At 34.7% G+C, this 23,058-nt stretch overlaps 1 protein-coding gene and 1 pseudogene across 2 annotated transcripts in view; one reads left to right on the forward strand and one right to left on the reverse strand.

Moving 5' to 3' along the window:
• Positions 1-3,516, reverse strand: part of LOC107708719 (GPI-anchor transamidase-like) — a 45,763-nt pseudogene extending 42,247 nt beyond the window's left edge.
• A 1,823-nt stretch (positions 3,517-5,339) lies between these two features.
• Positions 5,340-23,058, forward strand: part of LOC107708748 (adenylate kinase isoenzyme 5) — a 106,173-nt gene continuing 88,454 nt past the window's right edge. Inside the window, exons 1-5 of one of the 2 annotated variants that reach the window (XM_016513052.1) lie at positions 5,340-5,687; positions 6,837-7,023; positions 7,423-7,590; positions 10,563-10,735; positions 17,592-17,705. In XM_016513052.1, the coding sequence (XP_016368538.1) occupies positions 5,628-5,687; positions 6,837-7,023; positions 7,423-7,590; positions 10,563-10,735; positions 17,592-17,705 (702 nt within the window). In that variant the 5' untranslated portion in view covers positions 5,340-5,627. The remainder of the gene's footprint in view (positions 5,688-6,836; positions 7,024-7,422; positions 7,591-10,562; positions 10,736-17,591; positions 17,706-23,058) is intronic. The other variant, XM_016513061.1, reaches the window with a different exon arrangement.

Genomic DNA, 23,058 nt, shown 5'->3' on the forward strand with positions numbered 1-23,058 from the left:
GGTCAGGGCCCACTAGGGGGCCTCAGAAAACCTCTAAGGAGGCCTCAAGATGACTTCAATTTATTTTAAATAAGACAAATAAGATAATTTTAAATAAACCAAGGTAAGGCATTAAAACAGTTTAAAAAACAAGCTATTTCTTATTTTAATCCACCCCCTTTTTCCTTTGAAGAAGACTGTACCACTGTTTAAAAAAAATACCTCTGTGAAGTTGGCACCCCATAAAAATAAATAATCATCAAAACTATGCCATTCGTTTGTGCTACGTTTGTGCTGATTTGTGCCGCAAAAACGAACATTTGTGCTGGTTTGGTGTTAATTTTTAACATAATTTTTTTGACCGTGTGACGTCACTCTCCACCCCATGTTGCCAAAATCGCTCCAAACCAGCGCAGTTCGTTTGTGCTCGATTTGTGCCCGTTTGTGCCGTTAAAACAAACACTGCATCTATGCCTTACATCTATGGGGGCTGGAACGCATTCGCACTACAGCCTCATGTGTGCGCCACATCTCTGAGTGTAACCGGTGTAAACTAGTAGGTGTGTTCGACTTGACGCGGACCGACTGTGCAGACCGAACGGTGTATTACAGTACCACGAGAGCTAAAGAGAGCAGACTGCTCCGTGCGCTTTCGAATCGCTCTCGCGGATGTCAAACACTGATCGATCTGCGCTGCACCTCTTCTAGTCAAACACACCGGCTAGTGCTGCAGGCTTATTGGCTCACTGACGCTGATGAGGTTAACCCCTTAGGTATCGAAATTTGGTACCGAAGGACGAGACGTTTTTCGATACTCGATGGTATCGAGGCATTTCGGTCTGTGCCTAAAAAGTATCGAACTCGATACCCAGCCCTAGTTATGCCAAGATCTAAAATATTTTAGCAAGCAGAAATTGTGAATAAAAAATCCTTAAAATAGGGCTGTGCAATTAATCATAATTGTCATGCGCATCTCGTCAGTAAAGTCGGTTCCGTGATTAGTAGTAAATCTCCATCACCTGCTTTCAGATGGAGCAGCATTTACTACACAGAGCCGTAGTTCTCTGACAATTAGGCAATATCGCGTTCATAATCGCAGATGAATCGACGGAACTGGCTTTACTGATGAGATGTGCATGACAATCGCATGCGATTAATTGCACAACCCTACCTTAAAATAAATGTTCCTTATCTTAAATCACAAACAACTTGGATGAGGTATTTGAATATTAATGTCTTTGTCACAGGATAAATCAAGTTTACCATATTGAGAAACATACAGTAAAATTAAAATTGTCTTTTTATTTTTCGAACAATTATGCCAGATTGAATATTCGACTATTTGTGCACAACCCTAATTCATTCAAACTTACCAGGACTGCCCAGTTGTTGGTATGACCACTGCTAAAAAACTGTCCAGCTTTGTTCTAAAAAATAAATAAATAATGCATTATTAATTTAATGAAACTCTCAATAGTACAAAATGTGAAAATTCTCTTTTTCAGGTAAATCCAAGGGTAAAATAAATGTAAACTGAGACTATACATAGAGTCTTTGCCCATTTTAGCCACTGTATAAAAGCTTATGAAAGACACTTAAATTATAGAAGTAATATGATGGCAAAGTGCTAACAGCAAAAATTGCCTCCACATGTGTTGAATGAATGCTGGCTGTATGCACTTAATAGAGGAAAATTAAAAGGGGCATGAAATGATTGCTTTGAAATGCATTTGCAGGAGGTCATGTGACATTAAACATCATGCACAGGTTTTGAACTGGTGAAGCTAGTTAGACAAAGCCGCCAGATATTCATAAAATAAAACATACCAAATATAATTTGTCAACATACTAATATAAAAAATAGATATATATTTTGTGTTGTGAAAAAATATTAGATTTACCCTATATGATATATTCTAAGACAGTGCTTTAAAAGCTCAGGGGTACTTTGAAAGACAAACACCTTCTACAGTAATAAAATTAGCAAATTGGTAAAATAACCAACTGAATGATAATTCAAATAAAAATTAATGTGTTCATCAGTAGTTGATGCAATGTTGAAACACTTCTTAAACCTGAAATGATTTTTGCAAATCCAGTGGTCAAATGCTGTGTAGCCACCTGACTAATGACTGATCTATGTGTGAATATCCACAAAACTGGAAGACTTTCTGAGTGTATATAAGCAGTAGGCTATTTTAGAAAGGACAATTTAAAAGATGACAAATAGGAATTAGGGAGAACCAATAAATTATGAATAAATTATTGCTATTGTGTGATGTAATGTAAATATGTAATCATGTAATCCATAAAAAAGTAACTGTATTCTGATTATGAGTATTTTAAAATGTAAATTAATCTAATTACAAGTACTTCATTTTTAGAATCTGAATATGTAATCCAGATTACATGAGTCAGTTACTACCCAGCTCTCTCTCTCTCTATATATGTGTGTGTGTGTGTGTGTGTGTGTGTAATTGTACATATATAGTTGCAACTAAAAAACATTTACAATATATTAACTTCATAATGTAATATCAAATAACACACTAAAGTTAAAATTATAATCAAGTACCTAACATGTGCTTTTACCATTATTATATAATCTGCAAATAAAAAAAGTTTTTAAATATATACTTTTATTTAGCGCCCAAACTCTGGAATAACCTACCTAACATTGTTCGGGAGGCAGACACAGTCACAAAAAGATGTTAGATTTAAAATGATGCCATTCTCTGAAGAAAAATTTACATTTTACATATTTTATATTGTTTGACATTTATATTGTGAATATATTGCCATTCTGTTGACATTTATGCCTATATTGTGAAACTGATGTGCTTGTGTGGATGTTGAAACATATCAAATATGATGTAAGATGACACAAGATGATGAAAAGGCATTTTGTCTTGCACAGAGTGAATAATAATAACAATAATAAGATACTTTACACTTGCTTATTTATTAAAAAAGCTTCACAAATGTGCCAGTAAGATTACATGTTTGTGCTTTGTTGCCATCTGAACAGAAAACTGTAAGTCAAGATAATGAGCAACTGATTAAACAAAGCTAATGCCTAGAGAAATGTGATGTTTAGAACAAACTGGCCATCATAATGTAACACACAGGTTGCCTAACTAGACAGTACTGTATTTTTGGGCATTACAGGTGTTAGCGTCTGTGTCTGTATCTATCTATCTATCTATCTATCTATCTATGCATGTATGTGTGTGCTTATATATAACAAATCTGAATTAACACAGAAAGAAAATATAAAATTAAACACTTAAAATAAAAGAAACCTTTATGCTGAGCTGAGAATATTACTGCTGAAAGCTTCACTGTCCATTCAATGAATCACAGAAACGCTTTACAACAGCTATGAATAAAGACACTTACCTCAAGATAATTACTGTATGCATATGGCATGAAAACAAGCAAATGAATAAATGCACATGTTGTCAGTAAATTGTAATAATCCATTTTGGTTCGTCACCGGTTTAGTGACAGGCTAGATTTGCAACTGCAACCAGGAAGCGTTTTACTTCCGGTATGATTAAAAGTCCCATTTTCCGAAATAAAAGTCATACCTCTGCTCACATGTTTAGATGTAGCAAAGAAAACTGAGGACATGAATATATGATAACCCGTGGTCCCGTATACTGTAAGCAGAATTAGGCTATTATCAAATTTTAATAGGGAACAAGCATTAAGCAAAAATTAAGCATTGAACATTTTTTATAACGCTTATTCAAATTCAAAATTGTTCTGTATTTATACTATTTCCCCCTACCCACAAATAAGCCAGCTCAATATCATGAGTACTCCAACAAGCATTATGCATCAGATTAATCTGAAATTTGTTTGTTTATACCTAAGACTTCATTCATTTTTTTTAGTCACTTCAGACAGCAGCAGCTCTGCTCTCCTCACATGATGGATGTTTGAGAATCGAAAGCATTTCCACCTCACAAACATTGTCTGATTTACACAATAGCCTAATATATTCCTAGGACCTGTTTATCAGCAGGCACTGGAACTCCGACAATGGATTAAGTGAGATTGTAGAACAGATGGAGGCTAAAAATGTCAAAAATCCAGCATGGAACATTTGGTGCCTGAGAGTGGCACTTTACTGCGAAAATTATGTCAGAGGTTACTACATAGGCTACTAGTAACAGGCTAATGTAGGAGTTAGACACACCAAAACGAGATTCATTAAATTCATTTTTTTTTCCCCCTTTACAGTGGACATGTTGTGCCATGTTATTTATTTATTTATTTAGATGAAGTTATTCATTCAGAAATCATCATGATAGTTCTTTGGGGGCTTCAGAAATGTCTAGTTGGGATAACAAGATTGTAACAAAAAAGTCTCATTAAAAGGCTGAAATTCTTAGAATTAATTTTGACATTAATAGCTCGTCAAATTATTAGCATTAATTCATAACAAACAGTAAAGCAGTTTATTTTAAAACATGAATATCTAGCAACATTTTGTCTGCCAAATCAATGCAAAGGGTGGTGTAACTAACATGCATGAAAACATTTTGTTGTCATGTGGCAATAATATCATAAACCAGGAAATGATATGATATAAATAAGAGCATTATTATTATTATTATTATTATTATATAAACATATTTATCATATTTAACAGTTTTTATAATTTTATTTTGTTTAATTATATTGAAGTTTAATATAATATAGCCTATAATATATTTATAAATACAATAAAAAATAGAATAGAATAAACTAATATTAGAATAGAATAGAATAGAACAGAATAGAATATAGTAGAGTAGAGTAGAGTAGAATAGAATAAACTAATAATAGAATAGAATAGAATAGAATAGAATAGAATAAACTTTATTGTCCCATTCCTGGGAAATTTGTCTTGGACACCATGACCTGGCCAGTTCACAACACATCTCACACAACAAAGTAGCTACATAACATAAAATATTGTATTTAAGTATAATTTTTGATCATTATAAAATGCATTTATTAGGCTATATTATACACTATATTAATAATTCATTATTGTATATTATATTATAGAGTACATACTGTAAAATATTAATTATCAAAATATAAATGGCTTATTCATTCAAACATATAGGCCTATTAAAACTATATATTCCACACAAAAAAATAAATAAAAAAATAATGAAATATTAAGATGTGCGCGCAGAGGTGTATTTAAGATTTAATATGGATTCAAATGATATGAATGTTTATCTAAATGGCTCAATTTAAAAGTGCTTTCAGAGACTGCTCTAGTTTCCTCCTCTGAACTCCAGAGACGCGCGTCCTGCATCAGCTGGCCAAACACACACACATACACACACACACACACACACACTTGAGTCACTCGATCAGCGCGCGGGCAGCGTGCAGGTGTATCGCGCTGTGTTGGCGGTTTCAAACACTGAAGAGAGATACTAAGAGCAAGACTAGAGGAGAGCTTGGAAGCAGCATGTAACAGGCGCAACGGTTTACTGAGAGTGTAGCTGTCTTTATCCACCTAGTTTAGTAGGCACTTGGAGAATGCGTTAAGATCGCAACAACATCACGGATTCGTGAACCTGCAACAGAATACATCCAACACGCAACGCAACAGGATCGATAGTTTTCCCGAAACAGATATGAACACCAACGATGCGAAGGAATATCTCTCCAGAAGAGAGATACCTCAACTGTTTGAGGTGAGCATTTACGTGTGTGAACTTTTGTTTCTGTAAAGAAGATGTTTCCACATCAGCTGTTACAAATGAAGGACAACATGAAGAAGTCAGGCTACTTGCATGGAATTGTTTGATATGTAAAATTGTTTTGTGCATATGGATGTCCGACAACTGGGAATCAGTATCGAAAAGCAATGTTGGTTCGACATACAGTTATGAAAAAAGGTCATCAGATTAAAGTTGATTATTCACAATAAAAAAGGTAATGATTCATTTAAAGGTACGTGCATGTAGGGTAGCTACTGCATGTTGTAAATAATGCAAAGTGAGTTGTTGAATGTTGCATTGGATTAGATTATATGGAAATTATCGAGGGTTATTTATGTGCTTATAGTTGCTAGAGTGTGTGTGCGTTTTTACGTACAAAGCTGAAAATGTCGATCGTGTCTGAAATGCGATTCAACGTCGTTGATTGCCCATCGTTGTTTATTATGGTAAGCGTGCTGTCAGAATCCTACACATGCTTATCAGAGTCAAGTGTGATAAGAAATAACAGGACGTAACATGTATTCAATGATTGTTTTCAAGTCAGTTTTACAGTGACCTATTATTATTATTTTACTGTTGTATTGTGAACAATACAATACCTCTCTTTTAAATCTGTAAATTATTAAACCCATGGCAAAAATCTCCTACTGCTTGGAGAGTTTGGGTTGGAATATCCTAGGCATATGATGAGGATGATGGTGATGATGATGATTTAGATTAGGGTACTTATATGAAATATGTAGGAATGTGTATATTTTAGGAGCTGTCATTTTTCATAGTTTGTTTTTCACCATTTTAATGATCTTTTGCCTTAGTTCATTTTAAACTGTCCTGCGGTGTAACAAATGAATTTTTATAAGTTTAAATGTTCCATGTAGTTGCTAAAGGGGGTCATAAAATTATCATGCATAATAATTATAATAATTGAATGAACAAAATGCTTTCAAGTCATTTTAAATGGTATCACACTACAATATATGTGTGTGTGTGATATTTTATATATTTAATAATATAATAATAACATTTACAAATAACAAACATTACTTACAATGCATGTTACCCTGTACTTCCAGTGAACAGATAAACACAGTACACCTCTCTGATCTGTCACTGGTTTCCCAGAGTCTGCTGACTGGTCTGATGTACTACCGACCGGATGATCCCATAGACTATCTAGAGACCTGCCTTAAGAAGGTGAGGGAGCTCGGCGGGACTGACACAGTTCGGTGGGACACGTTCGTCGGACAGGAGAAGAAGTCGTTACCGCCTCTCAATGGTGGGCAGTCACGCCGATCTTTTTTCCGCAATGGTGAGTGAGTAGGAGGTGTTGTCATCAGCCAACGCAACTCCAAATTGTAGGCGATGCTGAAATTCATGCAAACTAGAACTGGCCACAGACTGCTGTGTTGTTGTGTATTGCACAGCAGGCTCATTATTCGTTATCTGGATGTTGTTAGAGCATGGCAACCATCGGTAGGGGTTTTCCTTTTTTTTGTGCTGGGCAACATTGTTCTACCCACCTCGAGGCAATACAAAAAGGCAAATGAATGCAAAGTACCTGTACAGTAAAACATAGTGAGTTTGTCCTCTAAACAAAACCTATTTTTCCAATGATATACCTTCATGGGATTTCCTGTGAACTTTTTGCCATTTATTGTTGAGGATATCAGAAGCTCTCATGACTAACTATTTCCATTCTTCCATGCAGTTCTCCCGGACAGTCCCAATTTCCCCTATCGGAGATATGAACGCCTCCCACCCATCAACCAGTTTTCCATAGAGAGTGACTCAGACTTGTCTGAGACAGCTGAGCTCATAGATGAATATGAAGTGTTTGACCCATCTAGACCCAGACCCAAAGTCATCCTCATTATAGGTAAGCCCAAAAACTGGGTACATCATCACACTTGCCAGACTAATGGAGAGAAACACCAGCCTTGAATCTGTTTTATGCTTGAATTTGTATGAAAATACACTACCACACTTTTTACCACACCATTTTTTTTACTTTAAGAAATTATTACTTTTATTCAGTAAGAATGCATTAAATTGATCAAAAGTGATAGAAAAAACATTTGTAATCTTACAAAATATTTTATTCTAAATAAATGCTGTTCTTTTGAACTTTCTATTCATCAAATAAACCTGAAAAAATAAATGTATCACAGTTTCCATTAAAATGTATACTTTTGATAATGATAATAATAAGACACACCAAATGGGCATATTAGGATGAGTTCTATTACTTTAAATTGTAATAATATTTTACAATATTACTGTTTTACAGTATTTTTGATCAAATAAATGCAGCCCTGGTGAGATTTTTTTTTTAAACCAGAAAAAAAATCTGACCGATTCAAAACTTTTGATTAGTGTGTATAATAGAATAAAAGATGACAGAATAACAGAAGTCACTTCCACTAACTTGTCTGTTATTATTATTCAGAACAAGCTTTTTAAACAAATTATGTGTGACTTTAAAAGAAAATGATCATCTGATCAGACAAATTAGGGAAAAAAACAGTTATACCATGCATTATTTGTACACATTACAAATAAAATGATACAGAAATGAATAAATAAATAGTCTTTTAAATTTACAATATTGGATAATTGTCAGACTCTGTTCCCTGTTTTGTGTGTGTCTTGCTCCCCATGTGCCTTCCTATGCCCTTATTTAGTTGATTTCTTCCCAGGTGTTTCCCATGTTTAATTTCCATTGATCCCAGGTGTGTCTCGTCAGCCCCTCCTCCTGTGTGTATAAGAAGTGTTCCCAGTCCCTAGTTCTCGGTCCGCTGTTGTACGTCTTCCGTTGAAGGTCTTCGTGTGAACGTCTTCCTGTGTTCGTCTCCCTTGGTTCCTTGGTGCAAATAAAGTCTTGGTAAAGCATTCTCCAGCGTCTCCTCGTCCCTCGTGTGTGTGCACCCGTGACAATAATATAGAATATGTAATTATGCATGCTCACACATTTTTTGCATTTAGATTACCATTGTCATCATTATCTAACAATCACTTATAGTTACAATAAATAAAGTTAGATAAAGATAATAAAGTTTTGAAAATTCAAAATGAAAATCCAACTTTATTTATTTAAATTAAATTAAATTAAATTCAAGTTTATTTGTATAGCGCTTTTCACGATACAAATCGTTGCAAAGCAACTTTACAGCAAATTAGGTTTCTACAATATTTAGTAGTAGCTTATCAGTGGTGACTGTCAGTTAATAATCATATGGTAGAAATGTACGGAAAAATCAATTAAAGACGTAATCAAACAGACGATGAACACTAACAGCAATTATTATATGATGCAATCAAACTTATATCAACATTTGGTAGTTCTGTATGTTGTTTCATGGTTGGCATCATCTGAGGTCCTCTGAGGGGTTGGCATCATCTCTTCTCAGGTGTTCTCAGAAGAATGTAAAGTTTCTTGTAAAGTTTCAATGACTTTTTTTTACATTTATTAATTTAAACTAAATAATATAGATTGTTAATATTGGCCATAACATGAAAATAATTATAGTCTTATTTCTATTTGAAATCATTTTAATATTAATAAACATTAATATTCCTTGTTAATTTAACACACATACAGTATTCGACTAAAATAACTGAGTATTTGGTTCGAATGATTGTGTTTGTGGTTTAAAATTCAAGTAAGCTATATTTAAGAGCAGCAGTATTGACTTTCCTGATCAGTATGCAGTAACAGACTGATGTAATAAAACGTTGTGATCATGAAATCAGAGACCACCCTCTCATCAAAATTCAATTACATGTGTTCAACTGGGGATGCATTTGAGATGGATACCTGCTGTAAACAGGGACGCTGAGTACTAGGAATGCTAATAGTTCAGACAGAGCTATCTGATAGTTGTACATTTCCCTCCTGCCTTATCAGACTTCCCTGAACAGCATGCATGTCTCTTTAAGTTGACTGGTGTAATTTGCGAGGGAAACGTTATCTGTGCTGAATGTGACCCACAAGCAAATAATGTGCGTATGCCATCAGTCAAGTGACCACCCACTTGCAGTATTATCTTGTTGAGATATTAGCTGTACCTTAGCTGAACATTTTCAGGGTTTTAGTTCTGTTTCTTGTGGTGGTCAACTATTATGTATTTCAGTGGCAGAAACTGATACTGATAACCCATGTCTGTAGTTTGTTGGGCATTCAGTTCATAATATGCTTTGGCGTAGGTATAATATTTTAATATTGGGATGTTTATTAATATTTATTATTATACAGCAATTAGTTCTAGTCCTATAATTTGTTGATTAAAAGTCCAACAACACTCAGGCGGTGTACTGTATTGTTCACTCCACTTGTCTGTGTTGGAGCAGACAGACCATTAGTCTGTGTATTAGTGGTGGGGATTTTTCAGTGACTCTTTCTGCAAGTTACATTGTTTCGCCTATAGGTGGCGATAAGTAACTGTCAATGAATGAGTCATTGAATTATTCACTCAACAGATTAATTAAAACTTCGTTCAGGAACAAAACAATTGATTGTCTGTATGAGTGAGTCATTGAATTATTAACTCAACCAATTTGTTCAAACCACTGATTCATTCTGGAACGTAACACCCGGAGACAGTTAATTCTGCTTTGGCTATTTTTGGAACTATTTTCTTTTACAGAGCACAAATAGATTAATAGACTGTCTAAAATTACTCAACATTAACTTCTTTACTGAAATGTTACACAAAAGCAATATGAAATTGTTATATGCATATGGCTGCATTTACTCTTGGCAGGTGCTTTTCTGGAGTGTGTGCATATATGTGGGTGTCTGTGAGTGAGTCAGTATGGGTTCATAAGTCTTGCTACTGTCTTCCCAAACAGGTGGCCCAGGCAGCGGTAAAGGTACACAGTGTCTGAAGATTGCCGAGCGTTATGGCTTTGAATATGTCTCAGTGGGTGAGCTACTCAGGAAGAAGATGATCCATAACGCCACCAGCAACAGGAAATGGAGTCTGATTGCCAGGATCATAACCAATGGGGAATTGGCACCACAGGTATGTGCATGAAGACATGATGTAAGAGAATGTAAAGGTCAAAAACACATTCCAGTAATTAAATATGTCAATAAATAGGACAACACATGCATGCACACACACACACACACACACAAATAGAATTTGTTTTGCAGATTTTTGTCTCACAAACAACTGTCAAAACTAGAATGTCATGTCGGCGCTGATAGCCTCGTGGTTAGTGTGCTGACATATACAGAGCAACTGTGCTCACGGCCCCGAGTCCTGTCTCGAGGTCCTATGCTGATCCCGCTACCCTCTCTCTACCCAATAATTTCCTGTCACCTCTCCATTGTCCTGTCTGAAAAATAAAGGAATAAAAAGCCCAAAAATATATATATTTAAACAAAATACTAGAATGTCATATTTAGAACTGAGTTTGATTCTTACTTTTGAAGTCTTTCTATTTATCCTATTTTTCACATCAAAAACTAACCCATTTTTAGAATCACGAATGCAAGTTTATTTATGTGAAGACTGAACAAATGCTCATAACATTTCTTTTTACTTCAACATTCAACACATATATACAAATATATTTATTTACATATTAGATTGTGATTTACATCATTTACATACTCATAGAGAGTTACATGTCTTTTTACAGTAGTAGACACTATACATTTAAGGATTGTTATGTAATGTAATGTATGCTAATTTTAAAAGTAACCAAAGAATATGTCCTTTTTAAATCATTAACCTACACGAATATTTATTTTAAATTAGGATCTGCCTGATTGTAAATATCACAGATTGTACCAGTTTCTGTGGTATTTGATGGATTGCTGTATGTACTATAGGCGACATTCCTATAACCATATACAGTGCTCAATATTATAATTCTGCATAATTAAATGTCCAATATAAAGTGGCTTCATTATTTTATTTTAAATAGTCTTAGAAACAATCATAAGTAGCGCTGATTGGAAATTTCCACTGAAATTAACAATTAACAAATTAAAGGTAGTTGACATGAACATTAATATCATTTTAGGTTAAAATACATATCTGCATAAGGTATATAGTAGTCATTTTTGGTCGGAACAAGATGGCGATTTAACTTTTCTGCATAAAATTAAACTATTTCTTTAACTCTACATCTACAAAATGATGAATAAAGAATGTGCATCATTGTGTTTTTGCTTTTTTCTGTTTTTATTCAATTTATGAAAGTGATGTAAACTGAATAATTATATATTCTATGGTAATTATACAATAATATCATATTTTGTATATGTAACATATACATTTATTTTACATTACAAAAAAAATTATCTTTTTAATAATTTCAACAAATTTACCATCAATACAGATGCTGCATATCTATAGTCTTTGGCTGCATCCATTGCATCCGACAGGTTTTCTCTCTGACACACCCCCAACTCGGAAACTCAGGGTTTAAAATTTTTTTTGAGTTTCCCACTCGTAATAACGATTTTGTGGTGGCGTTCATGTGCACTCAACTCGTAAATACTTGAACGCACCATTAAATACAAAGGGAATGTAATCAAAGAGGAACTGAAACAGGTGTGTGGCTATTAGTAACTATAAGAACAAACTAGGAAACTCAGGAAGGCAAACAGGAACAGAGCAAAATTTAATATACACGTGACACATGTAGTGCTGCAAATAAATTTACAAAGCACAAATATTCAGTGTAGCCTTTCAATCAATATGAGTTCACAAAAGTTGCATCTAGAATAATTATAGAGAAATTGGAAAAATGTTGTTGAAAAATGTTTTAGATAAATTACTGCATGTCACACCACAGGGCGCTGAATTCATTCAACAGCCCAATTTTTTCAGCTATTGGAAATCAAACTACAAAAAGTATGTATACTTTAATTAAAGTTTTTCTTAGATTTTATTGTTTGAATAATAGTGTTTAGCCATGCTGAATTTATAACAGATAAAACACATTTCAGGAGGACTGTTAAATACATTTTGAATCAAAATTAAGGGTTAAAGGTTATCACTCATGTTGGTTTGGATGTAACATCACACCCTGAAGAGTTAAAATGGCTTGCAGATCTTTAGACATGGCTCCAAATTAGCTATTTCCTGAGTTCATTTCTTATTTTTTACGAATAAAGTGTCTGTTATTGAAGTGACAATCTCAGTTTGGTGAAAGTAACTCAAGTACTTACTATTTCTTCGGTCTGTATATTACCAGACCTAACTATAAGACCACTTCCTAAACTCCGTCCATATAACAATTGTGTTTTAACTTTCTGTGTTTTAACTTTCCATTTGAGAACTAAGCACAGAAGTGTGGCGCTGGAAATGAGGGCACCGCATTTTAGCGAGGAGGCTGTTGAAAGAGAAACAGAAGATAAGAGCCCCTACTGGGTGCTGATTCCCTGAAGAACTCCAGAAATGCTTTGTACATTTTTAGAAGAGGCAGTCTATCTGCAAAGATTATTGACTAGAGGATAAAATGACCAACCCTTGTCATTTAATCCTTAGTCCATTGTACTGAGACACAGGTCGAGTCGAGCTTCCTGACACTGTCAGAGAAATAAAGCCACCTTCCACTAATGACTTCGTGGATTAGAGACGCACAGGAGACTTTTCCCAGACTGTAAAAGGGAATGTATACAAGTCTCTGTATCGTAAGATACACCTGTACAAATCAGACATATGGATTGTATCATGAGAAAGCTTAGAAAGTAAATGGAAAAGCTCATCTAGTACAAAAATGTATTGAAATAAGCTACCAAATCAGTTTGTACCAAACATCTGACCGAACACATGCACTCTTAAAAATAAAGGTGCTTAAAAGGTTTTTCACAGCGATGAACCATTTTTGGTTCCACAAAGAAACATTCAGTCAAAGGTTCTTTAAAGAACCAGCTCTTTCTTACCTTTTTAGAATCTGAAGAATCTTCTTTCGCCACAAAGAATATTTTGTGAAACAGAAAGATTCTTCAGATGTTAAATGTCCTTTATGGAACCATTTATACAGGTTCTATGGCATCGTGAAGCACCTTTATTTTTAAGAGTGTGCCTGTTGAGTGTTCTGCGACTTTGCCCGTCTACTCTCAGTACAGCAAAAGGCAGGAAGTAATGATAGATGCTATCAGACATTGCGCTACGAATAATTATCATCTATCATTTTGATGGACTGGGTTGTAAATTTCCTGTGACGTCGTATTTTTAATCGTCAATGAAATGTAATATTGCATGTGGTATTAATATCAGACTTTCAGTCTTGACAAGCGCTGATTTGCTGGTTCTTGAATTTTTCTTTCTATTCTGGTCTCACAGTGTGTAAAAGACAACAATAACAAGACGTGTCTCTCTGGGGCATTTATTTTCTACCCATTTCTATTCACATTTCAGTAACACTTTACAAGTAAGATTGCATTAGTTGATGAATTAGTTAATGCATTAACTAACATTTATTTATATATATATATATATAGAGAGAGAGAGAGAGAGAGAGAGAGGGCGCAACAGGATAAGAAATCTTTGAAGGACTTCCACATTTACGCTCCGTTTCCAAACAGTTAAAATGACAAATAAATGCATACTCTGAAAGCGCTCCACAAGACATGTGAGATTATATTACTGGATGGATGATGCTATATTTTATAGCAATATGGATGAGATTGTGGCTGGCATACCCTGTCAAATGCGGCTTTACGGAGCTCAACGGCTCTAGCCCAAGCTGTGATATAAACGAACGCTAATGGCTATTTTAAAAAGGGGCGGGGCTGCTTGATATGTCCCGCCCTGTCTTCCTGTTTCAGTTAAAAGGACGTCAACACATAGAGTAACGCTGCGTGTTTCTAAGCATTTCAGGGCACCTTTAAGAGGTTTCAGTTGTTTTTGTTGAATTGGCCATTACAATACCCATAAAACGAACTATTGCCGGAACTACCTGCGATGGAAGGAATGTGCTGGTACATTGAAAATTGAAAATGATGGACTGGCTCCCTCAAAGTTCGGACTTCAACTCCATTGAGCAAATTTGGGGCAAGTTGGAAAATAAACTAGACAGATCTATTGTACATTCAAAGGAAAGCCTTTGGCTTGAGTTACAGAAGAATATTTTCAGATCTGTCAGGTGTTCTAACAATTTTGGCCACCACTTTATATAGTATTTTTCATTGTTAATAGCAGTGGCGAGTGGTGACGTTTTTAACCGGGTATACTGAATAAGATTAAGACCCACCCCCCCATCGCTTTTAAGACACACTCAAAGAGGAAAACACTGTGGCAGGTGTCGTTTTAAAAGTATGCACATTCCTACCTTATTTGTAAATGAAATTCATCTCCAATCCTTCGTATAGTTTCAGGTTTATCCATAGTTATTCGAATGCTAGAAATCAGCTGCTTTTCCAAGTAAAACCCGCCAAATAACGTAGTTACGTTATGATACGTAATATTCAGAGGGTGGGGAGATGGGGGATTTCCATGGTCTATATGTCTCTGCATCGACTGAATGATTTTTTTTTTTATTCATTTATTTTTATTCCCAGTGAATAGGAGTTCAAACTCCCACCGGGTACACTACTCCAATAGGCTAATAGACCATGCAAAATACCATAATAATAATAATAATAATAATAATTATAATAATATCTTTAAAAAATTGCCAAGTAACGTTGCAAACAACAATACAGCCAGAAAAGGACTTTAATTGTAAGCGACACAAGTATACGAAAAACAAGGTATTGTTTCCTATTTTTTCCTGATGTTTGTTATTATTTAAAATGTTATATAGCTACATTTTTATAAACCTTTTGTTTTATTTTTTTATTTACCACTTAGGCATTGTTGACAATAACGTCTTCAACATTGTCTATGACCAGATATGTTTTTAGTGGACTTTCAAAACTAGCTTTGCTTGAAAAAGCATGAAAATATACAGTTATAATGTGTTTTTCATATGATTTAGTCGAGTTAGTTTTGCACCAAACACAATGTGATTTTCGGCAATCGAGATCTGGCAGCAACCGCGCATTTTTCCGCTTGGGCGAGCGCTTCGCGGATAGTTTACCTCGCTCATGAAATCAGCCAAAGACCAGAAAATCACTGAGAACGCGCAACAATCCTGACGAGTCATAGCAATAGAGCGGAGGCGAGAAAGCTGCGGAGAATCCGCTCGCACTGAAGCTTCCGTAACTGACGTGGATTTACAGAAAATTACCGTTGTTTTCAAATAAATAATTTTACATACTTATTCCCAACACTTTATTAAGCTTTGAATCACATCTCAAATGACAATGGATCACTTATAATCATGTTTTTATTAATTAGCCCGTGAACTCATTCTCTCAGACGGCCTGGGTATGCGGCGCATTCGCAGCTTATATGGACGGAACGCCACTGGTTAATAATAATGGTAATTAATGTTGTTAACTAATATGAATAAATGGAACCTTATTGTAAAAGTGTTACCAGCATCTTTTACTGAATATTTCTAAAGTAGAGAAACAGAATATATCAGATATTTTATATCTTCCAGCCCTCTACGAACACCTTGGCAATTGAATCGCCATTGGCTAGTAAATTTTTTTGTTTACTCGCCAGACTGATAAATATATACATACACATATACATATACAAACACATACACATACACATACATTTGTGAAACAAAGCGACGGCGAGTCGTGCACCTTCACACTAGAGTTTACAGTACGTTGTGCGTTGCACATCCATTCAGATGAACTGAAAAACAGCACAGATCGCTTGGCGGAGAGTGAAACTCGTAAAATCTGAGAATTTATTAGCAATTGGCTAATATTAGACATCATTTAGTCGCCAGAGTGAAGATTTAGTCACATATGCGAGTGATTTACTCGCAATGAGGGTTGTCTTCTCACAAAATAATGGAAAACATTTTGAATTATCCTCTGCAAAATGACTTAAGTACTCAGCTAATTTAACTTCTAGGTACTATCCCAGCTAACATTTTTGGTTCCCAGAAAAGACATCCTAACATTCGCTGTTATTTAGTCAAGAACCTATTTTATGTAAATGGAGTTTTCCCTTTTGGTTTGGAGAATGTTTCCCTAACATTAAGGTTAATTTAAAGTTAAAAACAACTCTTAAAAATAATCCAGTTACTTTATTGTCACACAAAAACCTAATTTTAAACAATAATATTACTAAAATTGTAAACAATATTATTGTTTTGGAACATGCTTGACTAAAACTATAAGTGTAAAAATGTATGATATAATCAATTTAAAGAGATCTTACTTTAAGGAATCACATTTTCCTTTATCTTTTGAGTGGAAAACTCTATGCCATCTATGCCTCTATGCCACTCTATACCCTGACTCTATGCCATTATTGCGTTATAGGGCAGTTATCGATGAATTTAGACCTTTGTGTACATGGTGCATCAAAGCAGCAAATATAATGTGTGTTTACCATTGATGGCGCACAGACTCGCATCATGCACTCGAATGTTGATTGCTGATTCATGTGCACAACAGGCTGAAAAGGAGACTTTGTCAGCCCAACTGCTTTCCTATGATGTAAATGAAACTTTTTGGAGATTCAACTCTTTTTGCCCATACATGGAAAGTCAGTGGGGTCCAAAATAGCAGTAAACACCGCAGACCTTTATTATATGGTAAATTGGTATGGTATATTGGAAGTAAAAAACAAGAAGTCATACTACAATTAACAGTGAAAAAAAAAACATACAGTAAATTGACATTATTAGAATCCTCTGCGACAGCTCACATTTGATAGTTTTTTCTTTCATTGAAATAACTGTTTCATCTTAGTTTGTTCTTACTAATTGTGTACATTTGGATGCTATGTTACATTTTATGTTATATATTTTACATTTTGTTATGTTATTTGTGCCCATTAGGAAACAACCATAACTGAGATCAAGCAGAAGATCATGAAGATTCCAGAGGCCAGCGGTATAGTTATAGATGGCTTCCCTCGAGATGTGGGACAAGCGCTTTCTTTTGAGGACCAGGTGAGTGCATTTTATTAGTGGTGCTTACTAGAGCAAGACTGTTACCATGTGGATCCTCTAATGTGGAAATATATATAATATATATATATATATATATACAGTTATAAACTTAAGATCTGAATTGAATATAGTAGTATGCAATGTAATTATGTGATTGCTTATGTCAAACCTGTGAAATGCTTATGACAACCCTCACTGCCTTCACCGTATTGACTGGCTGTCACAAGTTTCTTTGCCTCTCATTTGCATGTAGTTGAACATTTCTCACATTTTTGACTCTGTCACAGCTCTCCTTCACTGTCATTCCCACAATCTCTTGTGTGAGATCTGTCACTCAGCTCCAATAGAGAATGAACGGAAAACACCCTCTTATCTCCAGTGCTGGTAGATTACTTATAAATGTTAGTTTGTTACTGATTCCAAATTACATGACAAAAATTGTAGTTGTAAATTGTAACATAATCCATTACATTATACATTTTAGGTAATATAATAAGACTACTTTTTACTAATAAGATTACTTTTAGATTACTTTTGACCTAACTTGCGTATCACATTGATTTAAATAGGATAATCTTGTACAACATTGATATAAAAATATAAAGAGAAAGAACTTATATTCTATTTGTTGTTATTAACAACATTAAGTGCATTAAACATTACATCAAGGTTTCCCAAACTTGGTGTTCATGAAAAGAACTGCAGGGGGGTTGAGATTTTAATGAAAAACTGATCATTAAATCATAAAATGTAAAATGAAATAAATTATTTTAAAATAACAACAATCAAAACAAAACACTTACTAAAAAAGATTATTTCATTTGTTTACCTGCATGTCATGTGACCATTAACCAACATGAGTGAACTGTGAACATGCAAATGTGTTACTTAATTATTAACTTCCCAGGGAGTATTTCAAGTAAATAATATTAGATGAATAAGGTTCGGCTAACAAAAAAAAGTTTGGGAAACCCTGCATTATATGTAAATAAGAAATAATGTGATTTTTTTGCATTTTGATGTGTTTAAAAAAGACAAAAGCACAGATTTAAAAAATAAATAAATAAAAAGATGAAAATTTAAGAATTAGGTAGAATCAATAAGTAATGAATCATTTATTGCTATTGTGTGAATAATATGCAATCATGTGATCAATAAAAAAGTAACTGTAGTCTGATTACGAGTATTTTAAAATGTAATATAATCTAATTACACGTTTTTAATTTTTGGAATCTGATTACATAATCCAGATTACATGTAATCAATTACTACCCAGCAATAGTGGCCTCTCAATTTTATATGCAATTATAGCCACCTGACTAGTGACTGGTCCCTGTGTGAATGTCCCCAAAACTGGAAGACTGTATGTGTATAAGCTGTAGGCTATTTTCGAAAGGAACATTTAAAAGATGAAAAAGACAAAGTATTGAGAATAAATAAATTCTGAATAATTTATTGCTATTGTGTGAAAAATATGCAATCATTAATCAATAAAAAAAATAACTTTGGTCTTATTATGAGTATTTTAAAATGTAATATAATCTAATTACAAGCACCTAATTTTTGGAATCTGATTACATGTAATCACTTACTACCCAGCACTGCTTATCTCTGCTTACTCTGAGCGAGCAGACACATTTGGTTGTTAATGCTCATATTTGGTGTACGGGATCTGAACAAACCCCTTAAGTATTAAAGTAGGGTGTGTAACTTGTCCTGTACCACTTGTGCTAGGAGTGATTGATACCTCGGATCATGTAGCTGTGCTGTTACATTTCTACATTGTGCATCTTGCAGACCATAAAGCAGGCAAAAAATCCCATACTTGAAGGAGAGACTAGGGACCAGAATGTCACTGGACTTGGGGCACTAGGATCATTGTTTTGACTTGGCTTAGTAAAGAAATGCCTAATAGCCACCTTGAACACCCTAGCAATATAATAAAAACCAGGCATAGCATCCTGGTAACCACCCATAGCACCCTAACAATAGCCTACAAACTACCCATAACACACTAGCAATACCCTTGCAATCATTCATATCACCCTAACAATGGCCAAGTATGTAGCAACCACCCTAGCAACCACCTAAAACACTCTAGCAATGCCATAGAAACCACCCATAACATTCCAGCAATACCACAGCATCCACATCCTTAACACTATATAGCAACTACCTATAAAAGCCTACTGATAACATCCTAGCAATCTCCCATAACATCCTAGAAACCACAGGTCCACAATCACTCATTACACCCTTCTCATAACACCCTGATGACCACCTTTAAAGGGTAATTCACTCAAAAATGAAAATTTGCTGTAATTTACTCACCCTCAGGCCATCCAAGTTGTAGGCGACTTTTTTCTTCAGTAGAACAGTACATAAATGTTTTAGCTGTAACCGTGGTCCTTAGTGATTCATAAAATGCAAGGCAGAGGCTGGCTATCCTTGAGAATAAAAAAAAGTTTATCACAGAACACAAAATTAATACCCGTGGCTCCTGACGATATATTGAGGTCTTAAGAAATTAAATGATCAGTCTGTGCAAGAAACTGATAATTATTTAGAATATTGTTACCTGTAATCCTTAGCCTCAGGCAAATTATTTTTCTCTTTTTCTGTCCGATTCTTTTCCACGAACTGGTTCTTTTGGACAGTTCGTTTCAGTCAACTGGTTCAGTTCACCAGTTCATTTACATAATCACGTAAAATGGTGTAACATATACGCAATTATATTATTAAAACACCCAATAATGATGTGCAAGGTGGATGTTTTACATGTCTTGAGCATGTAAAGTGAATAAACTAGTCTTCATCTGCTCACCTTTTTACATAAACAATGAGAAACAATAAAAACTTTCATTTTGTCCCTTCATTCCAGTGCTCAGTTCACACACATTCATATCACTGGCTTGTCGGTCTTCAGTTTGAGTTTCCTTAGTTCAGTGACTGTTGGAGAAACCGGGCCGCTGAATGTGTTGGCCAAAACCAGCATCATATTATGTCAGTATATTGGCTCATTCGAGTGACTGTCAGGCATAAAGGTGAGTTTTGATTGAGTCACTTGTAGATCTGTGCTGCACAAGCCGTGAACTGTTTCAGATTGTTCAAGTCCAATTTGGAAAATTAGTTCATTCAGTTCACTAAAAAGAATCGTTCTTTTGAACTGTTTCTTTCGCGAACTGGACATCAGTCCAGATCATTTGCCTGAGGCTATGGATTATAGTTAATAATGTTGTAAATATATTCAGTTTCATGCACATACCAATCGTTTGACCTCAATATATCTATCGTCAGGAGCCACGGGTATTAATTTTGTGTTCCTTGATATGCTTTTTTTGGCTCTCAAAAATGGGCAGCCGCTGACTTGCATTTTATGAATCATCAAGGACCACGTTTTCAGATATAAATCTTTTTTACTGTTCTACTGAAGAAAAAAAGTCACCCACATCTTGGATGGCCTAAAGGTGAGTAAATTAACAGGAGATTTTCATTTTTGGGTGAACTGTCCATTTAACACTCTACCAATGACCTATAATGTGCCTAGCAACTACATATCAATGCCTTGGCAACATGTGAGTTTGCATGCCCAAACACTACTCACGGTTTCTTCTGAAAATATATAAATGTATCTTAGAAATTAAAGCTTGGTCACATACTGTACTATATGTGACCCTGGACCACAAAACCAGTCATAAGTAGCGTGGGTATATTTGTAGCAATACTGCCCTACAAAGGCAAAAGACCTTAACTCGCTAGAGTGTGAAACTGAGAAAAATGTCTATAAAGTTTTTTATTTGTCCAGCCAAATTAATTATAGGTAGGGCACTTGAAATTTGGCAATTAGATATTTTAGTAATGAAAATTATCTACATTAAAAAACTGTGAGCTCAAACTTGATTTTTACCCATATTTTGAAGTTACTGTACTCTGCCTTTGCATTGTCTGCAAAAAGTGAGAAAGTCACACCAAGGCAAAAGGCATTAACTTCCACATTATCAATATTTGGTTGCTGATCACCATTTACAAAATCGTTACAGTAACACCTCTATAAAATCTAGTGATCATGGGCTATCTCATATAGGCTATTGCATATAGTAATGTGACTGTATTCATTGTTTTGTTTTGTTTTTTACCGTAACAAGCAGACTAAAAGTTAAACATGTGAATGGAAAACGTTTTGCAACCAATTTATTTGCTATGCTCAGTAAAGTAAAAGAATGCTAGACATACCATAATTGCTTTTATATTGACTTGAATGAAATAGTCTAACCTAAAAGAATGACTTGTGGGTTGATGTGAACGCCAGCAAGCAGGAATAATGCTCAGAATGCTTGTGGATTAAACATCTCCAACGATGTTCATCACCATAAATTGATTTTATCGGGTTACAAGAAAATGTAGGATAAGGATTTAATTGCGAACTGTTAGTGGACTACTGATTTTATGATTGATCATGCTACATGCTACGGCATTCAAGTCCACACACGTCCAACTAGAAGTGACAGCCTGGTGAATAACCTGCATTATAAAAAGGAAAAAAAATCATTAAAGGTTATTCACGATTACGTATTGCTACCAAGGTATCTAGTCTTTACAGTGCTTTGTTATATGGAGCTGTTTGATAGATCGTGATCTATCTAATTTGTTTGTCTACGCCGTAATTTAAATGCGGCAGACTTTAATGGAACGTAAAAAAAGGCAGAACACCGTATAACTCCAAGCCAGCACCGTAACTTTATTTTGACGCGCAGTTAAACAAAGGCAAAACGCCGTAACTCAATTTGAGCGTTCCAAACAAAATGAAACAGCGGTAACTGGTGTTATACGGTTTTCTGCCTTGGTTTCTCCAGGGCTTTTCGAAGTTACGGCTGAGACGACCCATTATTTTCTCGGAAAAACAACGAAATTGACTCAAGATACTTATGCACATGATAAAGGATGTCTTGAAAGTCCCAAAAATATCAATAACTCATTTTCGACCAAAATCGAAGTTATGTTCTTTTGCCTTTGCACGGCAGAATAGCTAACAATACATTGTATGGGTTCAAATTATCGATTTTTCTTTTATGCCAAAAATCATTAGGATAAGTAAAGATCATGTTCCATGAAGATATTTTGTAAATTTCCTACCGTAAATATATCAAAACTTAATTTTTGATTAGTAATATGCATTGCTAAGAACTTCATTTGAACAACTTTAAAGTCGATTTTCTCAATATTTAAATTTTTTTTGCACCCTCAGATTCCTGATTTTCATACATCAATGGAATCAATGGAAATTCAGAGATTTATAAATCTCAATTTAAAAAAAATATTGACACTTGTGACTGGTTTTGTGGGTTTTGTGGTC

The sequence above is a fragment of the Sinocyclocheilus rhinocerous genome, unplaced genomic scaffold (genome assembly GCF_001515625.1).
Source record: "Sinocyclocheilus rhinocerous isolate Xijiao unplaced genomic scaffold, SAMN03320098_v1.1 scaffold1724, whole genome shotgun sequence".
NCBI classification, from domain to species: domain Eukaryota; kingdom Metazoa; phylum Chordata; class Actinopteri; order Cypriniformes; family Cyprinidae; genus Sinocyclocheilus; species Sinocyclocheilus rhinocerous.